At 42.5% G+C, this 22,865-nt stretch overlaps 1 protein-coding gene across 1 annotated transcript in view; it reads right to left on the reverse strand.

Moving 5' to 3' along the window:
* Positions 1 to 6,219: 6,219 nt before the first annotated feature.
* Positions 6,220 to 22,865, reverse strand: part of LOC311108421 (utrophin-like) — a gene marked incomplete at both ends in the record, with an annotated part of 261,765 nt that continues 245,119 nt past the window's right edge. Inside the window, 4 exon segments of the mRNA XM_084151044.1 lie at positions 6,220 to 6,299; positions 6,398 to 6,470; positions 11,638 to 11,884; positions 12,509 to 12,670. Of these exon segments, the coding sequence (XP_084007170.1) occupies positions 6,220 to 6,299; positions 6,398 to 6,470; positions 11,638 to 11,884; positions 12,509 to 12,670 (562 nt within the window).

Genomic DNA, 22,865 nt, shown 5'->3' on the forward strand with positions numbered 1-22,865 from the left:
GCCTCCTCTGGGTACACAAGTTCATAACTTATTAATAATGTATTTACCTTTACAAGTGAGAACATCGCAAGGGTACAAACTGGGTGTGTTTGACTAATTGACACACCCTGGGACATTGGAGGAAGAAATATCTCTATTTGAACAGTGCCTAAGGAGTTGAAAGACTTACCCCTTGCTCTATTTACTATATACTACTATATGCAGGCTGCTGTTTCACCTAATCATCCCCAGCTTCCAATTGGCTCATTCATCCCTCCACCTCTCCCCTGTAACTATTCCCCAGGTCGTTGCTGTAAATAATGTGTTCTCAGTCAACTTACCTGGTAGAATAAGGGTTAAATATAAAAATATTGAACTGTAGGAGGAAGGCTGTCACTGGAGATGGAATAAAGCACAGACTTGCCCAGCATGCAGATATTCTGGCTGCACTACTTAAACTAATTAGTGACTCTGGGGTACATGCTGGCTGCTCTACAAATAGATTTGATCAAGATCATCATGAAGGAAATGATCAAGGGATCGGTCTGAGTACGGTTAAAGTCTGAAAACTCATTTTCTATGGCTGATCACTGTGCTGGAAGAAATTGGTGAGGGGAATTAGGTGAGTGGTTAGGTTTTCATCACGTTGCAGGCGGCAGGTAGCTTAGTGGTTATGAGTGTTGTGCCAGTAACTGAAAGGTCACTGGTTCTAATCCCCGAGCTGACTAGGTGAAAAATCTGTCGATGTGCCCTTGAGCAAGGCACTTAACCCTAATTGCTCCTGTAAGTCGCTCTGGATAAGAGCATCTGCTAAATGACCAATTATTGTTTATTTTTTACATAACAGCATTTAGGATATGTCATGATAACCTTAGAAAGGAAGGAAGGAAAGGAGGGATAGAGAAACAGAAGTAAGGTGGAAGAAAGGAAAGACAAAGAAGAATGGAAGGGAAGAAGGAAGTGATTGATAAACTAATCTCTTTCAAAAATAATACAGATGGTGTACAAAGCAATGAGCATACATGAACAATTTTTCCACCATTTATATGACCAAGATGAATCTCACCTCCAACAACATTAATTGGACATCACATACGCTTTAAATAAAAGGGTGTACGGGAATAAGTGATGAATTCTTCTGGATGTGAGTAATACTCTAGTGAAATAAATGTTCAGCTTACTATGGGGTAACAGAGGACTGCATGAGGAAGGGAGGAAGCTGGGTTTGTTGGCTAATTACTTCCCATCATTCATTTGTTCTCTCAGTTCCCGCTCAGTGCCTTCCTCTGGTAACATTACTATAATGACAGAACCTCACGCTGTGCAATCAATTCCTTTGATAAATAATGATGATTAAGCCCACGCTGGGCGCCTGGCGACGTGGCAGATTTCTGCTCATATGAGGACCATTTCCATCATAACCGTTATGGATGCCCGCCATGGTACACCGTTGAATCCTGGGTAATATTTTCCTGATGAGACGTTTGCAAGGAGGGAGGGTAAACAACTTTACATATGTGTTTGTTCAAAAAATTAATGAATGGTGATAGAATGCTTCACATTAGAAAGTCATATCTACTGGGTTGTTGTCTGTGACAAACTGACAACAATCCTAACGACACTATTCAGTATTCACAATGTCACTTGATTTACTAACTGTTTAACATACAGTGGACATTTGTACTGCAAAGAACACCATAAAGGATCTAGCCATTTTTCACACGTTGTTTTGTATTACAAGACTAACACACAGTTGCCGGCTTGTAGAGTAGACCAAATGTACTATTCTGGGGAAGCACACATTGTTAATAAGTCCTTGAATCAAGAGTCCACAGAAACAACAGTTGTTATAAAAATGTATTTAGAATAAAACATATGTAGCCATATTACATGTAGTGTGGTCAATCTATACTACATACCTCAGGAAAGACAATTATCTCCATCATCATCATCATCTCTACCACTATCATCATCATCAGTCCAATGACATAGTTGGAGGAGGTTATGGTAGTGTTATTAAAACGAACAAGTTTTATAGGATAGCATAGCAGAAAACACGACACATAACTCTGAGATAGCGAGACCAGTGCTAGAGGTCTGACAGGGGAAAATCAACACATACAGACACAGTATACTGATGAGGGGCAGCAGGGCCACAGACCCATTGGTGGTAAAGTAATAGAATGTGTATTGTCTGTTATTTTACTCTGCTGGGTATCTCCCCACAGCAGTAACATTGAAATGAAGTACAGTAAAATTGAAATGAAGTACAGTCAAATTGAAATGAAGTACAGTCAAATTGAAATGAAACAAGTTACAGACCACGCAAATGAAAAGGTGTTTGTGTCTGAGGTAGCAAGGCAATCATGGCTTTTTTTTCTTTTTCTTTTTTTTTTTTACATCGATTTATAAAACGATTGTACACAATGACCTCTTACAATGGCCTCTTACAAACCCGATTATTTCTGAACAGCTTTAAGTTAAATTAATGTATCGTTTCCACTATCTCGCCTTAATATAACAATCCAACTTAATTACTACAACGTTAAATCAGTCTGCCACACTTGGAATGACAACTGTATAGGCACAGGAGGGGTTAAGTTTACATTGCAATTGCGGCCGGCATGACAACTCCGGCAGAATCGCATCAATAACTCTTTAAAGGGAGGAAAAACATTTTCTATTGTCTAAAATGATCATTTGAGGCGATAATCTTAAAATGGGCCTTCTCTTTCCCAAATCAGAGAGAAAAACAGTGACCATGTCCATCGTGATGACGGCAGTAGGGTAGAAGCAGAGGGGAGCAGTGGAATAACAACAATGTAAACAGTTTGATTCCCAGTGAAAGCAGAACAAAACAAAAACAACAGAAAATCCACAAAAAGCATATGTTCTTATACAAAGCCCCCGAACTCCATAATCATCAGCATGTTCATACAAATCACTGACAAATGTTTAACCGACTCCAGGTACGATCTACAGTTCATAAATTTGACATTTTGCATAGTACAAGACGACGACAATGTGGTAATAGCAGTAAAGTTCTGTGGTCCTGTGTGTCTTTGGGTTTTAGGGAGGTCTCTTGCTAGGGGCTCTAGCTCTCCGTCTGTCCTCCGGAAAAGTGAAGCGAGGGAGAGAGTATAAGCTGTGTGTTTGGGAATGTTTCTGTCTCTCCGAAAGGAACTTTTCTGATGGTCCTCACATCACCTGAAAACACAGATAAAACACACACATTACTTATTAGAACATCCACATACAAACACACACATACACACACACACACTGGTGAGAACACACATGCACACACATTAGCTATACTAAACAAAGTTGGCAGACATGTCAATAATGATCAAGACCAAATAGGGTCTCCCTCTTATCTCTGGGTAAATCATGTCTCTGTCTAAATATCCACTGAGGTAAAATACACATTAAGCAGAGCAAATACAATCTTCCAAAAGATTAAAAGTGTGTCTACCCACAGTTATCTCTATATGGGGAGGGAATGAGAGTTCAGGGGATGCGTAGAAAATACATATATTTCGCTGTGTTTTGATGTAACACTCATCAGCAGATATTTGATGTAAAGTATCGGAGGCTCTTAAAATGCAATCAGGGCAGGTTGGCAAACAGACTGGCAGTCTCTCATGCCTTTCACAACCCATTTAAAGAGAGGAGACAGGAGAGATAAGGGACGCAGATGGTCACTAAGGATTCTGGGATAGGCTTTTAAATGTAACACCGGGGTCTCCTCGGAACAAGAGACTGGCATCTGAATGGACATCTGAACCTATTCAACCACACTCCGGGCTTAGAGAAACCTGCAGCAACCACTTTTAATGGAGTTACACTGAACAAAAATATATAAACACAACATCTAAAGTGTTGGTCCCATGAGCTGAAATAAAAGATCTCAGAAATGTTCCATATGCACAAAAAGCTTATTTCTCTCAAATTATTTGCCCAAATTTGTTTACATCCCTGTTAGTGAGCATTTCTCCTTTGCCAAGATAATCCATCCACCTGACAGGTGTGGCAAGAAGCTGATTAAACAGAATTATCATTACACAGGTGCACCTTGTGCTGGGGACAATAAAAGGCCACTTTATAATGTGCAGTTTTGTCACACAACACAATGCCACAGATGTCTCAGATTTTGAGAGAGCGTGCAATTGGCATGCTGACTACAGGAATGTCCACCAGAGCTGTTGCCAGAGAATTGAACGTTCATTTCTCTACCATAAGCCGCCTCCAACGTCGTTTTAGAGAATTTGGCAGTACGTCCAACCGGCCTTACAACTGCAGACCACGTTTATGGTGTCATGTGAGCGAGTGGTTTCCTGATGTCAACGTTGTGAACACAGTGCCCCATGGTGGCAGTGGGGTTATGGTAAGGGAAGGCATAAGCTACGGACAACGTACACAATTGCATTTTATCGATGGCAATTTGAATGCACAGAGATACCGTAACGAGATCCTGAGGCCCATTGTTGTGCCATTCATCCACCGTGATCACCTCATGTTTCAGCATGACAATGCACAGCCCCATGTCGTAAGAATCTGTAGACAATTCCTGGAAGCTGAAAATGTCCTAGTTCATCCATGGCCTGCATACTCACCAGACATGTCACCCATTGAGTATGTTTGGGATGCTCTAGATCGACGTGTACGACAGCGTGTTCCAGTTCCCGCCAATATCCAGCAACTTCACACAGCCATTGAAGAGGAGTGGGACAACATTCCACAGGCCACAATCAACAGCCTGATCAACTCTATGCGAAGGAGATGTCGCGCTGCATGAGGCAAATGGTGGTCACACCAGATACTGACTGGTTTTCTGATCCACGCCCCTACCTTCTTTTTAAGATATCTGTGACCAACATAATAATAATAATAATATGCCATTTAGCAGACGCTTTTATCCAAAGCGACTTACAGTCATGCTTGCATAATTTTTTTTGTGTATGGGTGGTCCCGGGGTTCGAACCCACTACCTTGGCGTTCCAAGCGCTGTGCTCTACCAGCTGAGCTACAGAGGACCACACAACATCTGCATATCTGTATTCCAAGTCATGTGAAATCCATCGATTAGGGCTTAATGAATTTATTTATATTGACTGATTTCCTTATATGAACTGTAACTATAATGTGTTCAGTATAGATAAGAAAGAAGGGAAGAAAGGAGAGATAAGTGGTAAATGTGGTCCTAAGCACATTTCTCCCTGTGTTGACTACGGGTTCATATTAAGAGGACATAAATACCAAAACTGACCCAGGTTTAATTAAATATGTGAAAAAAACAGATAGCACTGGCTAACATAATGGACATCAAGGGAAGAAGAAGAAAATACTGGAGAAGGAAAATAAATAGGCCCTTGTGAAGGAGCAGCCAAATACTACTACGTAACAAATAAATGGTTTAACTGACTGTAAAGGCAATGGGGAGAATTGAGATGGGCTGAGATGTTAAGAGGCGAGAGAGAGAGGGTGGGAGAGAGAGCGAGAGAGCAGACTATACAGTAATTACAGTAACAGCTGGTAACTTGTGCTGCTGGTCTACAGAGCCTTAGAATCCATCTCTGCCTCCATATACAAGATATGTTGAGTACATTTCAGTGATCTATTTCATTTTCTGTGTGTTTTGTTACTCCCTCCCCTTTGTCCTCATCTACTCCCCTTGATGAGCACAAAACTGCCATTTTCCTCCAGAGAGTGGCTGAATCTCTTGTACATTCAGTTCATTGAACAGTTGGACTGCCTGCCATGTAGCTAGCGACAGTATACCTATTTGTCTAATTTGCGCATTCACCCTTTACGAAATGAGCTCCAGCTAATTTCCTCCTATCAAATCCTGAGTGAAACGGGCATTATGCAGGGGGGTGAGAAATATAGATTACCTGTGGTCTCGAGGAGAGGCTTGAAGCTACAAGAAAAACAGAAACAACTTTGTGAGAAAAAACACAATATTGACTATCTCCATGCACCTACACTGATTGGTTGAAGCTAAGTTCAGATGCCCCTGGGCCGCTCCTACACACACACACGCATAAACTAAGTATTATCTTTAAGTGTTGTTGCGATCATTGTTGAGCCATTATGCCTGCTAGGTGAGGAGTAAACCAGTCTTGATACCCCCGCAGCACCCTTTAGATTACTTTTAACTAAACTCCTCTTCCCTAGGAAAAGGCAAGAGGAGAGGGAGGTAAACAGAGAAAAGATGAGAGAGAGGTAGAGTTAGAGGATTTACGACTGCATGCAGTTGATCTGTTCCATGACGTCTGCCAGATCAGAGCTTATGTTGTGTGGGTGGTCCAACAGCTCATCTGAAACACACACACACACACACAAACAACAGTTTAACACACTGCGTGTGCGTGTGCGTGTGTGTGCGTGTGCGTGTGTTTGTGTGTGTCGAACCGACCTGTGTGTTCGGTGAGGGCCCCTCGTTCTTGCATGCTGGGGGATGACACTCCATTCACCCTGGAGTCCATCTCCTGGTGAGAGAGAGGAAGAGAGAGGAGGAACGATGAAAGATAGATGGAGTAGAAAAGAGGACAAGGGAGGAGGGGAAAAAAACAAGAGGAGGGAATGAGGATCAAGTAAGACGAGAACAGAAGAATCGAGAGAGAAACAACAACAAAGACAGAAAGAAAATTTAAAAAATAAGGAAGGAGAGAGACAAGGACAAGCGTCAATACTAAAACATGGAGTCCTCACTATTCATTATTCATAGTGGCATACTTCACTGGTGAAGACATCAAACAAAATATTGCTCTACATAGAAATCATCAGTCACAAACAAGGGAATACCACACAGTGTGACACGATGGGGCTGGGATAAAAGATGTCATCACGTGTAGTAATATTTACATGTGTCTATAGCCCTGTCCCAATTTGTGTCAAACACTGTCACTCCCTGTCTTGAGTTCAGCTAAATATCTAAGGGTTTAGGTTCTTATTTGTTTAATTTGATGACTTTCATTCATGAAAAAGTACAATTATTTGATTGGGATCTGGCTTAGAAACTTCAGAGAATCCATGTTGTTGTTTTTCTACTTGGCTAAGGCATTTCAGTTACCATGAAAAAGAGAAAGAGACAGAATACCAATCAAAGGAATAAACAAAGTTAATACTTTAAGACAGCATACTCAACACGTTTTTAAGGATCCTCTCAAGCAAACTTGACAGTTCATCAATGTAGTAAAAGCATGAATGTATGAACACGCACGCACGCACGCACACACACAGAAGAGGGCACCTGATGTCCACTGACATTTACTAGAGTCCAATATGCCCCTTAGCTTTCCAGAGACAATCAATTTAGCCTGCCTGCCTATCCCATCCTTCGCTCCTCTACTCCCTCCCTGTCTGTACAATCTCTGGCTCGCCTCCTAACTCCTCTTCAGTCCCCAGCTGTAGTAAACGTTAACGTGATGGATACATCTCCAGCGCATTCACACAACGTCTTTGGGGCGGTATGTGAATTGGAGTGGGTCTAGGGTTTCCGGCATGATGGTGTTGATGTGAGCCATGACCAGCCTTTCAAAGCACTTCATGGCTACCGAGTGCTACAGGGCAGTAATCATTTAGGCAGGTTACCTTCACTTTTCTTGGGCACAGGAACTATGGTGGTCTGTTTGAAACATGTAGGAATTACAGACTCGGTCAGGAAGAGGTTGAAAATGTCAGTGAAGACACTTGCCAGTTGGTCCGCGCATGCTTTGAGTACATGTCCTGGTAATCCGTCTGGCCCCGCAGCTTTGTGAACGTTGACCTGTTTAAAGGTCTTGCTCACATCGGCTACGGAGAACGTGATCACACAGTTGTCCGGAACAGCTGGTGCTCTCATGCATGCTTCAGTGTTGCTTGCCTCGAAGCGAGCATAAAAGGCATTTAGCTCGTCTGGTAGGCTCGAGTCACTGGGCACGCGGCTGGGTTTCCCTTTGTAGTCCGTAATATTTTGCAAGCCCTGCCACATCCGACGAGCGTCAGAGCCGGTGTAGTAGGATTCAATCTTAGTCCTGTATTGACGCTTTGCCTGTTTGATAGTTCATCTGAGGGCATAGTGGGATATCTTATAAGCGTCCGGATTAGTATCCCGCTCCTTGAAAGCGGCAGCTCTAGCCTTTAGCTTGGTGTTGATGTTGCCTGTAATCCATGGCTTCTGGTTGGAAAATGTACGTACGGTCACTGTGGGGAAGACGTCGTCGATGCACTTATTGATGAAGCTGGTGACTGAAGTGGTATACTCCTCAGTGCCATTGGATGAATCCCAAAACATATTACAGTCTGTGCTAGCAAAACAGTCCTGTAGCGTAGCATCCACGTCATCTGACCACTTCTGTATTGAGCGAGTCACTGGTACTTCCTGCTTTAGTTTTTGCTTGTAAGCAGGAATCAGGAGGATAGAAGTATGGTCAGATTTGCCAAATGGAGGGCGAGGGAGAGCTTTGTATGCATCTCTGTGTGTGGAGTAAAGGTGGTCTAGAGTTTTTTTTCCTCTGTTGCACATGTGACATGCTGATAGAAATTAGGTCAAACAGATTTAAGTTTGCCTGCATTAAAGTCCCCGGCCACTAGGAGCGCCACTTCCGGATGAGCATTTTCTTGTTTACTTATGGCCTTATACAGCTCGTTGAGTGCGGTCTTACTGCCAGCATCGGTTTGTGGTGGTAAATAGCTAAAATGTAAATGTAAATGTGAATAGACGGCTATGAATAATATAGATGAGAACTCTCTTGGTAGATAATGTGCTCTACAATTTATCATGAGGTATTTACTGCTCCCGAGTGGTGCAGCAGTCTAAGGCACTGCATCTCAGTGCTAGAGGTGTCACTACAGACTCCGGTTAGATTCCAGGCTGTATCACAATCCGGCTGTAATTGGGAATCCCATAGGGCGGCGCACAATTGGCCCAGCGTCGTCCGGGGTAGGCCGTCATTGTAAATACGAATTTGTTCTTAACTGACTTGCCTAGTTAAGTAAAGGTTAAATAAAATAAATAAAACATTCTACCTCAGGCTAGCAATACCTCGAGACTTCTTCAATATTAGACATTGCGCACCAGCAGTTATTGACAAATAGACACATACGTAGCTGCTCTGTCCTGCCGATGCACGGAGAAGCCAGCCAGCTCTATATTATCCTATTATCCTATTTTAAAACTTCCTCATTTACAGACTACTTTGGATTCTGCTGCATTGTCTTCCCGCCAAGGCTTGCTGTGGTTTTGTAAACAAAACTCCCGGGAGGAAGCCAGCTGTTGCGTACTGTAGTAGCTAAAGTAGATAGCTTGCTTTCGTATTGGCAAATCATCATAACATTTGATAAATCCTGTCGGACTTTGAGGTAGAATAATGTTTTATTTACTCAAGCCAGAATTTACTGAGGAACTTGTGCAGTTGGACGCTGAGCAACACGGAGGGAGGATGAATCAGCGGCGCCTGTAACCGAGCCACCAGGAGCGGTGGTGAGAGCCAGGTCTGAGGGGGAGTGGTGGTGCAACTGCGGGGCATGTCAACCCATGGCAACCAACGATGAGTGTTTGTGCTGCGCAGAGTGGGACTTGTTACTGCCATCAATTGCGGGGCTACAGCAAAGAAAGCAGTACAACCAGTGATTGTGTAACAAACCCCTTAGACTTTTTTGCGCTCATCAATCCTGGAGTTATAGAGACTGCTCCATGTCCCAAAAATAAAATGGAAGAAGCAGCTCATACCTGCTGGACCGAATGGACAGCTGTCTATCAAGTAAGTGACATTATTCTTGCTTGTCCCAGCATACAGAAACAAAATATAAAGGACATAATCTATTGATTACTTTTGTTGTTTTATAATTGCACTCTGATCAAATCAAATTGTTTCTTGTTATTAGATTATTTGTATCTAGCTATTCACAAATAACATATTTGTTCTCAGTCAATACAGGCTGGTTGCATATCGACTGGTGTTGGAGTGGGCACTGAAGGGAGAGAGACTGGGACGAGGGAAAAGAAGAGTCTTGCCTTCATGTGTAGTTTGTATAATTGTCGCAAATATCCCTCACTGACAGGAGTCTACATGGGAATCAAGGAGGCAGAGGATATAATGGGTATGTTGTAATTATACTCCTATGATTCAGCTTCACAGCCAGACATTGCCTAACCAATTTTGTCAAATCACTCTAATAAATGCTGTTTGAACCAGTACCATCTATTTTGTTACCATCTACTATAAGTGATTCATTACAGTATGCCACATGAGATAGTGTTGTGTATTATATACAGTATAGCAGTCAGATCAATGTATCAGTAACATTTGAGTACTAAAGATACATTGGTAAAAGCCAACAAAACATAGTGTAGACCAGGGATGGGCAACTGGCGACCCGCATGGTCAATTTCCCCCAAAAAACTATAATAAACAAAAATGTGAAACTCAGTCGGTGTCTCAACTGTTGAGAGTTTAGAATAGTATAATACTCAATTTGCAATTTCAAAATGTGGTTGGGCATCATCAGTTTATCTCTTGTTATGTCAGTCACTGACTGTCACGCAATTAACCCATGTCAGCTAACATTTTTAAGATTGGCAAATTAGTCTAGCTAGCTATCTAAACTTGTAGTAATCATGGTCAAATTACCGACCGGGGGCCCCCACTGATTTTTGTCACTCTCACTCAGATATCATATTTAAAACTGCAAATATTTCTCTCCACCCTATGGTAAAATGAGTAGAATTGTATTCATAATATACATTTTCAAACGTCTCCTGTGAATTAGGAACATCCTTCTTACGCCTCACTTGAGAGAACCTGTCATTTGGTTAGCCATAAACTGACAATGATGGGCTGAAAAGCTGAATAAATATTTATTCTGTGAATTTCAGAGCACTACGGAAGGTACATTTAAATTAGACTCTTGGAATTCTCATTTGAACGACTTAGTTTCTCTTTTGAATGATTTATAATCTCGTTAAAACAATTTAGTAAAAAAAGTCAGGATCTGGATATCTGAAGACTCTGTGAATGCATGGATGTGTCTATGCGTGGATGTTCATGTTTGTGTACAATGCCGGTCTTAGAATTTGGGTGGGCTAGGCTGGAGGAAGTGGTGTGTATGTGGGTGTGTATTTGTGTGTGTGTCTTGCAAGGTTTAAATGACCCCTTAATCCCCTAAGAATCAGCCGAGTCACCTTATCTTTCCCAGGCTGAGGTTACTTAATACTATGCCTCGCTGCTTTCAGCTCCAGGGCCCTGAGTCAATACCTGCCTGACGTTTACCTGCTCTGATTGACTCTGTTTGGTTGGAGAGCTTTTATTTTCCACACATCTAAAGAATCATCCTAACTTATTGAGCATCAGGAGAGGCATTAACATAGGATAGATGGATTGGGTTACTGCATAGGGAGGGATTAGGAGGCTGGTTGGAATATGATCAGATTCTAACTTTAGAGGAATGAGTTATGAAACAAACAAGGACACTTTCTAGGCTAAGAAGGATGTTTTATTGTTGTTGCATGATCAGTGCAAGTAATACCACAGCTGGAACAAGCATGTTTGTCTCCATGTGTGTGTTATCAACACACATATTGCACTGGCAAGCTGTCTGAGGTGGTGTGTGTGCGTGTGTGTGTGTGTGTGTGTGTGTGTCTATACTGTATGTGTCCCTCTAAGTGTTCCCCACCTGGTGCAGGAGCTGTCTGAGCCGGTGGAGCTGGGACTCCAGCTGTTTGTTGTGCTCCTCCAGTATGTCCATGCGGGCCTCCAGACGACCCTTGTGCTGCCGGAGCAGTTTGGCCTCAGCCAGCAGGTCAGCCTCGTTAGGACCCCTGGGGTGAGAGGACCCCTCAGGGTCCCAGTGCCCCACAGAACCAGGCCCCCTCTGGCCCCCGTGCTGCTCCTTCAGCTTCTCATACTCCCTCTGCAGGGTCCTTGGGGAGACACAGAGACGGGCGAGAGGGAGATGCAGAAGTCAGACAGTGCACACACACACACATGCAGACACACAAGCGCACACACACATACACACAGTCACCACACAATCGTGCCCACAAATACTGTATGATGAGCCCAATAGTACTACTCAAATCTCCCACTACCCCTTCTCTGTCTCAGTGAAATCTTATCTAAAGCCACTGTACAAAGAGGTACTGGCCCTGTTTTTATCTGTGTGTGTATAGAGCCGTAGGCTCCAGACTGACTGTATTACTTTAGCTGGCGTTTATAGCCTGGCTCATAAAGCAGACTGTGAGTAGAGCTAAATCACAGACACAGCCACTGCCTCAGACACAGAGAGAGACACAGCAGCTCCAAGTACACTAGAGTGCACAGTCACCGCTGACCTTACTCTACCTCCATTCACTATTCAAAGAGGGGGAGAGAGAGAGAAACAGACTGTCAATGTGTATGTGTGTGTGAAAGTTTGACTGGGGTAAAGAGAGGGCGAGAAGAGAAGAGGAACTATGAGAGGAAGATACTGGACATCACTTTTGGTAAGAGGGTGGAACCTAGTAGTGCTGACATTTGACAGAGACCTTCGTTGACCTATCCCATACCTCTGCTCGTCCTCCAGGCGCTGGATGATTCGCTCCAGCTCTCCCCGCTCCTCTCTCTCCACGGCCTGTAGGATCTGGGCAGGGCTCTGGGGCTGGCTGCAGGGAGATACCTCCGCCCCCAGGGTCTGGCAGTACTGCAGGATCAGAGCATGCTCATCATCCCTATGGGAGAGAGAAGAGAAATGAATCAGTACAAATGAACTGCATGACTTTGTTATGTGTAATGTCTTGACTTCTGTTTTGAAATGTGTCTATATGTCCTGACCTCCATTTTTTAATATGTCTGATGTACAGTCCCAGTCAAAAGTTTGGACACACATACTCATTCCAGGGTTTTTCTTAATTTTTACTATTTTCTACATTGTAGAATAGTAGTGAAGATATCAAAACTATGAAATAACACATATGGAATCATGTAGTAACCAAACAAGTGTTAAACAAATCAAAACATATGTTATATTTGAGTTTCTTCAAAGTAGCCACCCTTTGCCTTGATGACAGCTTTGCACATTCATGACATTTTCTCAACCAGCTTCATGAGGTAGTCACCTGGAATGCATTTCAATTCACAGCTGTGCTTTGTAAAAAGTTAATTTGTGGAATTTATTTTCTTCTGAATGCATTTGAGCCAATCAGTTGTGTTGTGACAAGGAAGGGGTGGTATACAAAAGATAGCCCTATTTGGTAAAATACCAAGTCCATATTATGGCAAGAACAGCTCAAATAAGCAAAGAGAAACGACAGTCCATCATTACTTTAAAACATGAAGGTCCGTCAATGCGGAAAATTTCAACAACTTTGAAAGTATCTTCAAGTGCAGTCGCAAAATCCATCAAAAAAATTGCTCTCATGAGGACCGACACAGGAAGAAAAAGACCCAGAGTTACCTCTGCTGCCCAGAGTTACCAGCCTCAGAAATTGCAGCCCAAATAAATGCTTCACAGAGTTCAAGTATCAGACATCTCAACATCAACTGTTCAGAGGAGACTGCATGAATCAGGCCTTCATGGTCGAATTGCTGCAAAGAAACCACTACTAAAGGACACCAATAATAATAAGAGACTTGCTTGGGCCAAGAAACACGAGCAATGGACATTAGACCGGTGGAAATCTGTTGTTTGGTCTGGAGTCCAAATTTGAGATTTTTGGTTCCAACCGCCGTGTCTTTGTGAGACGCAGTGTAGGTGAACGGATGATCTCCGCGTGTGTAGTTCCCACCGTGAAGCATGGAGGAGGAGGTGTGATGGTGTGGGGGTGCTTTGCTGGTCTGTGATATATTTAGAATTTAAGGCACACTTAACCATCATGGCTACCACAGCATTCTGCAGCGATACGCCATCCCATCTGGTTTGGGCTTAGTGGGACTATCATTTATTTTTCAACAGGTCAATGACCCAACACACCTCCAGGCTGTGTAAGGGCTATTTTACCAAGAAGAAGAGTTATGGAGTGCTGCATCAGATGACCTGGCCTCCACAATCACCTGACCTCTAACCACTTGAGATGGTTTTGGATGAGTTGGACATCAGAGTGAAGGAAAACCAGCCATCAAGTGCTCAGCATATGTGGGAACTCCTTCAAGACTGTTGGAAAAGCATTCCAGGTGAAGCTGGTTGAGAGAATGCACAGAGTGTGCAAAGCTGTCATCAAGGCAAAGGGTGGCTACTTTGAAGAATCTCAAATATAAAATATATTTAGATATTTTTTAAACACTTTTTGGGTTACTACATGATTGTTATTTCATAGCTTTGATGTCTTCACTATTATTCTACAAGGTAGAAAATATAAAAAATAAAGAAAAACCCTTGAATGAATAGGTGTGTCCAAACGTTTGACTGGTACTGTATGTATGCTGTCTGTTTGGATATACAGTGAGGGAAAAAAGTATTTGATCCCCTGCTGATTTTGTACGTTTGCCCACTGACAAAGAAATGATCAGTCTATACTTTTAATGGTAGGTTTATTTGAACAGTGAGAGACAGAATAACAACAAAATAATCCAGAAAAATGCATGTCAAAAATGTTATAAATTGATTTGCATTTTAATGAGGGAAATAAGTATTTGACCCCCTCTCAATCAGAAAGATTTCTGGCTCCCAGGTGTCTTTTATACAGGTAACGAGCTGAGATTAGGAGCACACTCTTAAAGGGAGTGCTCCTAATCTCATCTTGTTACCTGTATAAAAGACAACTGTCCACAGAAGCAATCAATCAATCAGATTCCAAACTCTCCACCATGGCCAAGACCAAATAGCTCTCCAAGGATGTCAGGGACAAGATTGTAGACCTACACAAGGCTGGAATGGGCTACAAGACCATCGCCAAGCAGCTTGGTGAGAAGGTGACAGGTAGTGCGATTATTCGCAAATGGAAGAAACACAAAAGAACTGTCAATCTCCCTCGGCCTGGGGCTCCAGGCAAGATCTCACCTCGTGGAGTTGCAATGATCATGAGAACGGTGAGGAATCAGCCCAGAACTACATGGGAGGATCTTGTCAATGATCTCAAGGCAGCTGGGACCATAGTCACCAAGAAAACAATTGGTAACACACTACGCTGTGAAGGACTGAAATCCTGCAGCACCCACAAGGTCCCCCTGCTCAAGAAAGCACATATACAGGGCCGTCTGAAGTTTGCCAATGAACATCGGAATGATTCAGAGGTAACTGGGTGAAAGTGTTGTGGTCAGATGAGACCAAAATCGTGCTCTTTGGCATCAACTAAATTTGCCGTGTTTGGAGGAGGAGGAATGCTGCCTATGGCCCCAAGAACACCATCCCCACTGTCAAACATGGAGGTGGAAACATTATGCTTTGGGGGTGTTTTTCTGCTAAGGGGACAGGACAACTTCACCGCATCAAAGGGACGATGGACGGGGCCATCAAATCTTGGGTGAGAACCTCCTTCCCTCAGCCAGGGCATTGAAAATGGGTCGTGGATGGGTATTCCAGCATGACAATGACCCAAAACACACGGCCAAGGCAACAAAGGAGTGGCTCAAGAAGAAGCACATTAAGGTCCTGGAGTGGCCTAGCCAGTCTCCAGACCTTAATCCCATAGAAAATCTGTGGAGGGAGCTGAAGGTTCGAGTTGCCAAACGTCAGCCTCGAAACCTTAATGACTTGGAGAAGATCTGCTAGAGGAGTGGAACAAAATCCCTCCTGAGATGTGTGCAAACCTGGTGGCCAACTACAAGAAACGTCTGATCTCTGTGATTGCCAACAAGGGTTTGCCACCAAGTACTAAGTCATGTTTTGCAGAGGTCAAATACTTATTTCCCTCATTAAAATGCAAATCAATTCATAACATTTTTGACATGCATTTTTCTGGATTTTGTTGTTCAAATAAACCTACCATTAAAATTATAGAATGATCATGTCTTTGTCAGTGGGCAAACATACAAAATCAGCAGGGGATCAAATACTTTTTTCCCTCACTGTAATGTTTTCATGTTTATATGTTCACCTGTCCGGGGACTGCACATGTAAATGAGCTATTAGCTAAATCCGGTACAACGCATCACTTCTCACTTCTGAGACATATGTTTTGATGTACATTGCCGCTGCTCAAATAAATGTAATAAATCACAAGTGCTTATTGTCATTCTATAAGAGTTTCAATATATTAGACGCATTGTGCGACAGTGTGCTCCACCTCAAACTAAGTTTCAGTTCAAAGAGCTTTGTTTATCTAAATAGTCTTTAGCAGTTCAATTACATAGGCTCAGTGGTTTTAACTTTAGCTTTGGCTAGCTGTTATATCCTCCCTGCGACACAGATCTGTCAATCTCCACCATCAGATAAACGCATGAGAGCGATAGAAAGGAGGGAGAGAGAATGAGAGTGGGTGAAAGAAGACAGAGAAAGAGTGCTTACCTACGGAACAGCAAGAGGAACTGCCCCTCCCTACCTTCAGGCTATGCTCAAACCTGATAGCTACTTTATTGAGAATGTTTTAACTTTCTATGCCTGTGATATGTGGTTGTCCCACAAAGCTATCTTAAGATGAATGCACTAACTGTAAATCGCTCTGGATAAGAGTGTCTGCTAAATGACTAAAATGTAAAAATGTAAAGAGGATGAAGGATGGGTCAACGTTTTTCTGTGTCATATTTGAATGATCTGAGATGCGGTAGCCGGTCTTCCTACGCCACATCTGTCACCTTCACTCAAACACACACACACACACACACACACACACACACACACACACACACACACACACACACACACACACACACACACACACACACACACACACACACACACACACACACACACACACACACACACACACACACACACACACACACAGCCCCAGGGATTATAGGGATTAAACTACGACAAACCATCACACATGCGTGCACACGCACACATACACACATCAGCCACCTGTCCATTACCACAGGAAGTGCCATCCATCGCCAGAGCCATACTGACAACCAAAGAGGCTGTTTCCATTTGGCCAACCTGAAAGCAGTGGTTTTAATTGAAACTGGATGCCATGTTGGCTCTCCCTTGACACATTCGATCCATCCATTCACAATGTCTATTGCCAATCCAGTTCTCATTCTGTGGCTTGGCTAGCTAGTTACAGTGCCTTCAGAATGTATTCATACCCCTGGAATAATTCCACACTTTGTTGTGTTACTGTGATGAGTGTGATTAGAAGGAGTCAGGCGCAGGAGGGTAAATCACCGAATACAGAGTTTATTCCATCGTACACAGTTGCGCTGGATAGCTCCAACAAAATACAGGCACAGTGGAATAATCACTTTGTATTCAGGACAAAAATGTAATTGCTTTGCCACATTTCTTGCAGTATTATATTAGTGCCTTGTTGCAAACAGGATCCATGTTTTGGAATATTTGTATTATGTACAGGATTCCTTCTTTTCACTCTGTCATTTAGGTTAGTATTGTGTAGTAACTACAATGTTGTTGATCCATCCTCAGTTTTCTCCTATCACAGCCATTACACTCTGTCATGGTTTTAAAGTCACCATTGGTCTCACTGTGAAATCCCTGAGCGGTTTCCTTCCTCTCCGGCAACTGCGTTAGGAAGGAAGCCTGTATCTTTGTAGTGACTGGGTGTATTGATACACCATCCAAAGTGTAATTACTAACTACACCATGCTCAAAGGGATATTCAACGTCTGATTTACTATTTTTAACCATCTACTTATAGGTGCCTTTCTTTGCAAGGCATTGGAAAACCTCCCTGGTCTTTGTGATTGACTCGGTTTTTGAAATTCACTGCTCGACTGAGGGAGCTAACAGATAATTGTACGTGTGGGTTACAGAGATGAGGTAGTCATTCAAAAATCATGTTAAACACCATTATTGCACACAGAGTCCATGCAACTTATTATGTGACTTATTAAGCAAATTTTTACTCCTGAACTTATTTAGACTTGCCATAACAAAGGGGTTGAATCCTTATTGACTCAAGACATTTCGGCTTTTCAACAGAATTCCCTTTGATATTATGGGGTGACAAAAAAATCATTTTAATCCATTTTAAATTCAGGCTGTAACAACAAAATGTGGAAAAAGGCACTGTAGCTTTTAGGAAAAAATTATCTGTAATGACTGTTATTGTCAGTCTATATCAAGGCCAGGGCCATGGCTTGGCGCGTGTACCGCTAACTGCGTCGAAAAGCATGGCTAGGCTAAGCAAACACCATCTGGCTAACACAGCTCCAAACTCCTGATGTACAGCACCCAGGAGCCACATTACAGAACCCAGACACAGCATTCCATAAAGTCCCAAGTATTCAGGTCCTCATTAACATGACATGCATATTCAGAGTGTTTGGTATATGAAAGAATTTGTGGACAAAGAATGCTTTGTTTCACAGGTAATTGCAGTTCTATTGTATTCACAAGAACGTGGACTCCTATTCATGGCCAAATATGTCTAAAAGGTACTGATGACGGGTATTGGAAAGTTAAAAAAGATAGGTAGGGAACTTGTTTGTCTGCCCTTTCCTAAAGACCAAAATTGGCACACAAAAAAATGTCTACAAAATATAGATCAGTTTTACTTGAGGACCAAAATGTTGACCGCGGCGCATTACAGGTTGCAAAATATTTTGGAAGAGATTTTTGATGTGCCGATTCCGTGGTACAAAATTCTTGCCAAACAGAATGTTCTGCAGATTTTGCGATGAAGAGACAGAATCGTTAGATCACTTATTTTGGTATTGCCCCTATGTAACTGCTTTCTGGTCACAGATTCAGGAATGGCTGAAAAATCACAACATTTATCTAAAATGAACCCTACAAATAGCAATGTTGGGAGATTTGGAAAACCATAGTCAATCAATCAACAATATAATAATAATTTTAGTACACATATTTATCTTTAACTTACAATCTGTAGATACTATGCGATTAGACAGGTTCAGAATTTATGTGAAACATAAAAATATATGGCACATGGAAATCATAAGTGGGCAGTTTACGGAGATAAGTGGGATGGACTGAGAGTAGCTGAGGGGTGGGTTTAAAAGCTCATGTTCTATAATAATTATGACTAAAAACACGATGTATACATTACTTTATTCTTGCTATTTAACTACTCTATTAATTACTACTGTAAAATGTGTGTAGAATGTACATGTAACAACAAAATAAAAGACGATGTTTCTTTTTGTCCTACAAAGAGGATGGGCAGAAATAAATACAGTTAAACAAGAGCCAAGAAATGTTACTGATTTTTTAAATGTATTATTATTATTATTATTATTATTTTAACCTTTATTTAACTAGGCAAGTCAGTTTAGAACAAATTCTTATTTACAATGACAGCCTACCAAAAGGTAAAAGGCCTCCTGCGGGGACGGGGGCTGGGATTAAAAAATATATATATACATGTATAGCACCAAACACACATCACAACAAGAGAGACAACACAACACTACATAAAGAGAGACCTAAGACAACAACATAGCATGGCAGCAACACACGACAACACAGCAAGGTAGCAACCCAACATGAAAACATTATTGGGCACAGACAACCGCACAAAGGGCAAGAAGGTAGAGACAACAATAGATCACGCAAAGCAGCCACAACTGTCAGTAAGAGTGTCCATGATTGAGTCTTTGAATGAAGAGATGGAGATAAAACTGTCCAGTTTAAGTGTTTTTTGCAGCACGTTCCAGTCGCTAGCTGCAGCGAACTGGAAAGAGGAGCGACCCAGGAATGTGTGCGCTTTGGGGACCTTTAACAGAATGTGACTGGCAGAGTGGGTGTTGTGTGTGGAGGATGAGGGCTGCAGTAGGTATCTCAGATAGGGTGGAGTGAGACCTAAGAGGGTTTTGTAAATAAGCATCAACCAGTGGGTCTTGCGACGGGTACAGTGGGGAAAAAAAGTATTTAGTCAGCCACCAATTGTGCAAGTTCTCCCACTTAAAAAGATGAGAGAGGCCTGTAATTTTCATCATAGGTACACGTCAACTATGACAGACAAAATGAGAATTTTTTTTCCAGAAAATCACATTTTTAATGAATTTATTTGCAAATTATGGTGGAAAATAAGAATTTGGTCAATAACAAAAGTTTCTCAATACTTTGTTATATACCCTTTGTTGGCAATGACACAGGTCAAACGTTTTCTGTAAGTCTTCACAAGGTTTTCACACACTGTTGCTGGTATTTTGGCCCATTCCTCCATGCAGATCTCCTCTAGAGCAGTGATGTTTTGGGGCTGTCGCTGGGCAACACGGACTTTCAACTCCCTCCAAAGATTTTCTATGGGGTTGAGATCTGGAGACTGGCTAGGCCACTCCAGGACCTTGAAATGCTTCTTACGAAGCCACTCCTTCGTTGCCCGGGCGGTGTGTTTGGGATCATTGTCATGCTGAAAGACCCAGCCACGTTTCATCTTCAATGCCCTTGCTGATGGAAGGAGGTTTTCACTCAAAATCTCACGATACATGGCCCCATTCATTCTTTCCTTTACACGGATCAGTCGTCCTGGTCCCTTTGCAGAAAAACAGCCCCAAAGCATGATGTTTCCACCCCCATACTTCACAGTAGGTAAGGTGTTCTTTGGATGCAACTCAGCATTCTTTGTCCTCCAAACAAGACGAGTTGAGTTTTTACCAAAAAGTTATATTTTGGTTTCATCTGAACATATGACATTCACCCAATCCTCTTCTGGATCATCCAAATGCACTCTAGCAAACTTCAGATGGGCCTGGAAATGTACTGGCTTAAGCAGGGGGACACGTCTCGCACTGCAGGATTTGAGTCCCTGGCGGCGTAGTGTGTTACTGATGGTAGGCTTTGTTACTTTGGTCCCAGCGCTCTGCAGGTCATTCACTAGGTCCCCCCGTGTGGTTCTGGGATTTTTGCTCAACGTTCTTGTGATCATTTTGACCCCACGGGGTGAGATCTTGCGTGGAGCCCCAGATCGAGGGAGATTATCAGTGGTCTTGTATGTCTTCCATTTCCTAATAATTGCTCCCACAGTTGATTTCTTCAAACCAAGCTGCTTACCTATTGCAGATTCAGTCTTCCCAGCCTGGTGCAGGTCTACAATTTTGTTTCTGGTGTCCTTTGACAGCTCTTTGGTCTTGGCCATAGTGGAGTTTGGAGTGTGACTGTTTGAGGTTGTGGACAGGTGTCTTTTATACTGATAACAAGTTCAAACTGGTGCCATTAATAAAGGTAATGAGTGGAGGACAGAGGAGCCTCTTAAAGAAGAAGTTACAGGTCTGTGAGAGCCAGAAATCTTGCTTATTTGTAGGTGACCAAATACTTATTTTCCACCATAATTTGCAAATAAATTCATTACAAATCCTACAATGTGATGTCTCAATTTGTCTGTCATAGTTGACGTGTACCTATGATGAAAATTACAGGCCTCTCTCATCTTTTTAAGTGGGAGAACTTGCACAATTGGTGGCTGACTAAATACTTTTTCCCCCACTGTATACAGGTATGACCAGTTTACAGAGGAGTATAGAGTGCAGTGATGTATCCTATAAGGAGTATTGGTGGCAAATCTGATTGCCGAATGATAAAGAACATCTAGCCGCTTGAGAGCACCCATACCTGCCAATCTATAATCTAGATTTAACCTTAGCCTGCGGCTTTGATATGTGCTGAGTGAAGGACAGTGTACTGTCTAGCCATACTCCCAAGTACTTGTATGTGGTGACTACCTCAAGCTCTAAACCCTCAGAGGTAGTAATCACATCGGTGGGAGAGGGGCATTCTTCTTACCAAACCACATGACCTTTGTTTTGGAGGTGTTCAGAACAAGGTTAAGGGCAGAGAAAGCTTGTTGGACACTAAGAAAGCTTTGTTGTAGAGCGTTTAACACAAAATCCGGGGAGGGACCAGTTGAGTATAAGACGGTATCACCTGCATATAAATTATGAGAGCTTCCTACTGCCTGAGCTATGTTGTTGATGTAAATTGAGAAGAGCGTGGGGCCTAGGATCGAGCCTTGGGGTACTCCCTTGGTGACAGGCAGGGCTGAGATAGCAGATGTTCTGACTTTATACACTGCACTCTTTGAGAGAGGTAGTTAGCAAACCAGGCCAAAGACCCCTCAGAGACACCAATACTCCTTAGCAAGCCGACAAGGATGGAATGGTCTACCGTATCTTTAAGGAATACCTGGGATAGGATAAAGTAATCCTTCTACCCCCCCTTACCCCATCCCAAAGCAAAACAAAAATTAAAGAATATTGTAAAGTGGTTGTCCCACTGGCTATCATAAGGTGAATGCACCAATTTGTAAGTCGCTCTGGATAAGAGTGTCTGCTAAATGATTAAAATGTAAAATGTAAAAATGTATCAAAAGTTTTGGCCAAGTCAATAAAAATAGCAGCACAACATTGCTTAGAATCAAGGGCAATGGTGACATCATTTAGGACCTTTAAGGTTGCTGTGACACATCCATAACCTGAGCGAAAACCAGATTGCATACCAGAGAGAATACTATAGACATCAAGAAAGCCAGTCAGCTGAATATTGACAAGTTTTTCCAACACTTTTGATAAACAGCGCAAAACAGAAATTGGCCTATAACAGTTAGGATCAGCTTGATATCCCCCTTTAAATAAAGGACGCCGCACCGTGGCTGCCTTCCAAGCAATGGGAACCTCCTCAGAGAGGAGAGACAGGTTAAAAAGGTCAAAGACTGGCTTGGCGATGATATGGGCTGCAACCTTAACTCTTCCGAGTCGGCGAACGCTTCGGCGCGTTCAAATCGCGGGCCGGCTTTAGGACCGCGCAGCATCCAAACCAAGTGACGCAGAGGGCTGCCGTCGATTTCATGCAGAAATGGAGACCCGAAGCTACGTTTTGAGTGTTTGTTTCATGTAAATACACCAACT

This window comes from Coregonus lavaretus, assembly GCF_964263955.1.
Source record: "Coregonus lavaretus genome assembly, chromosome: 33".
Taxonomy (NCBI): Eukaryota; Metazoa; Chordata; class Actinopteri; order Salmoniformes; family Salmonidae; genus Coregonus; species Coregonus lavaretus.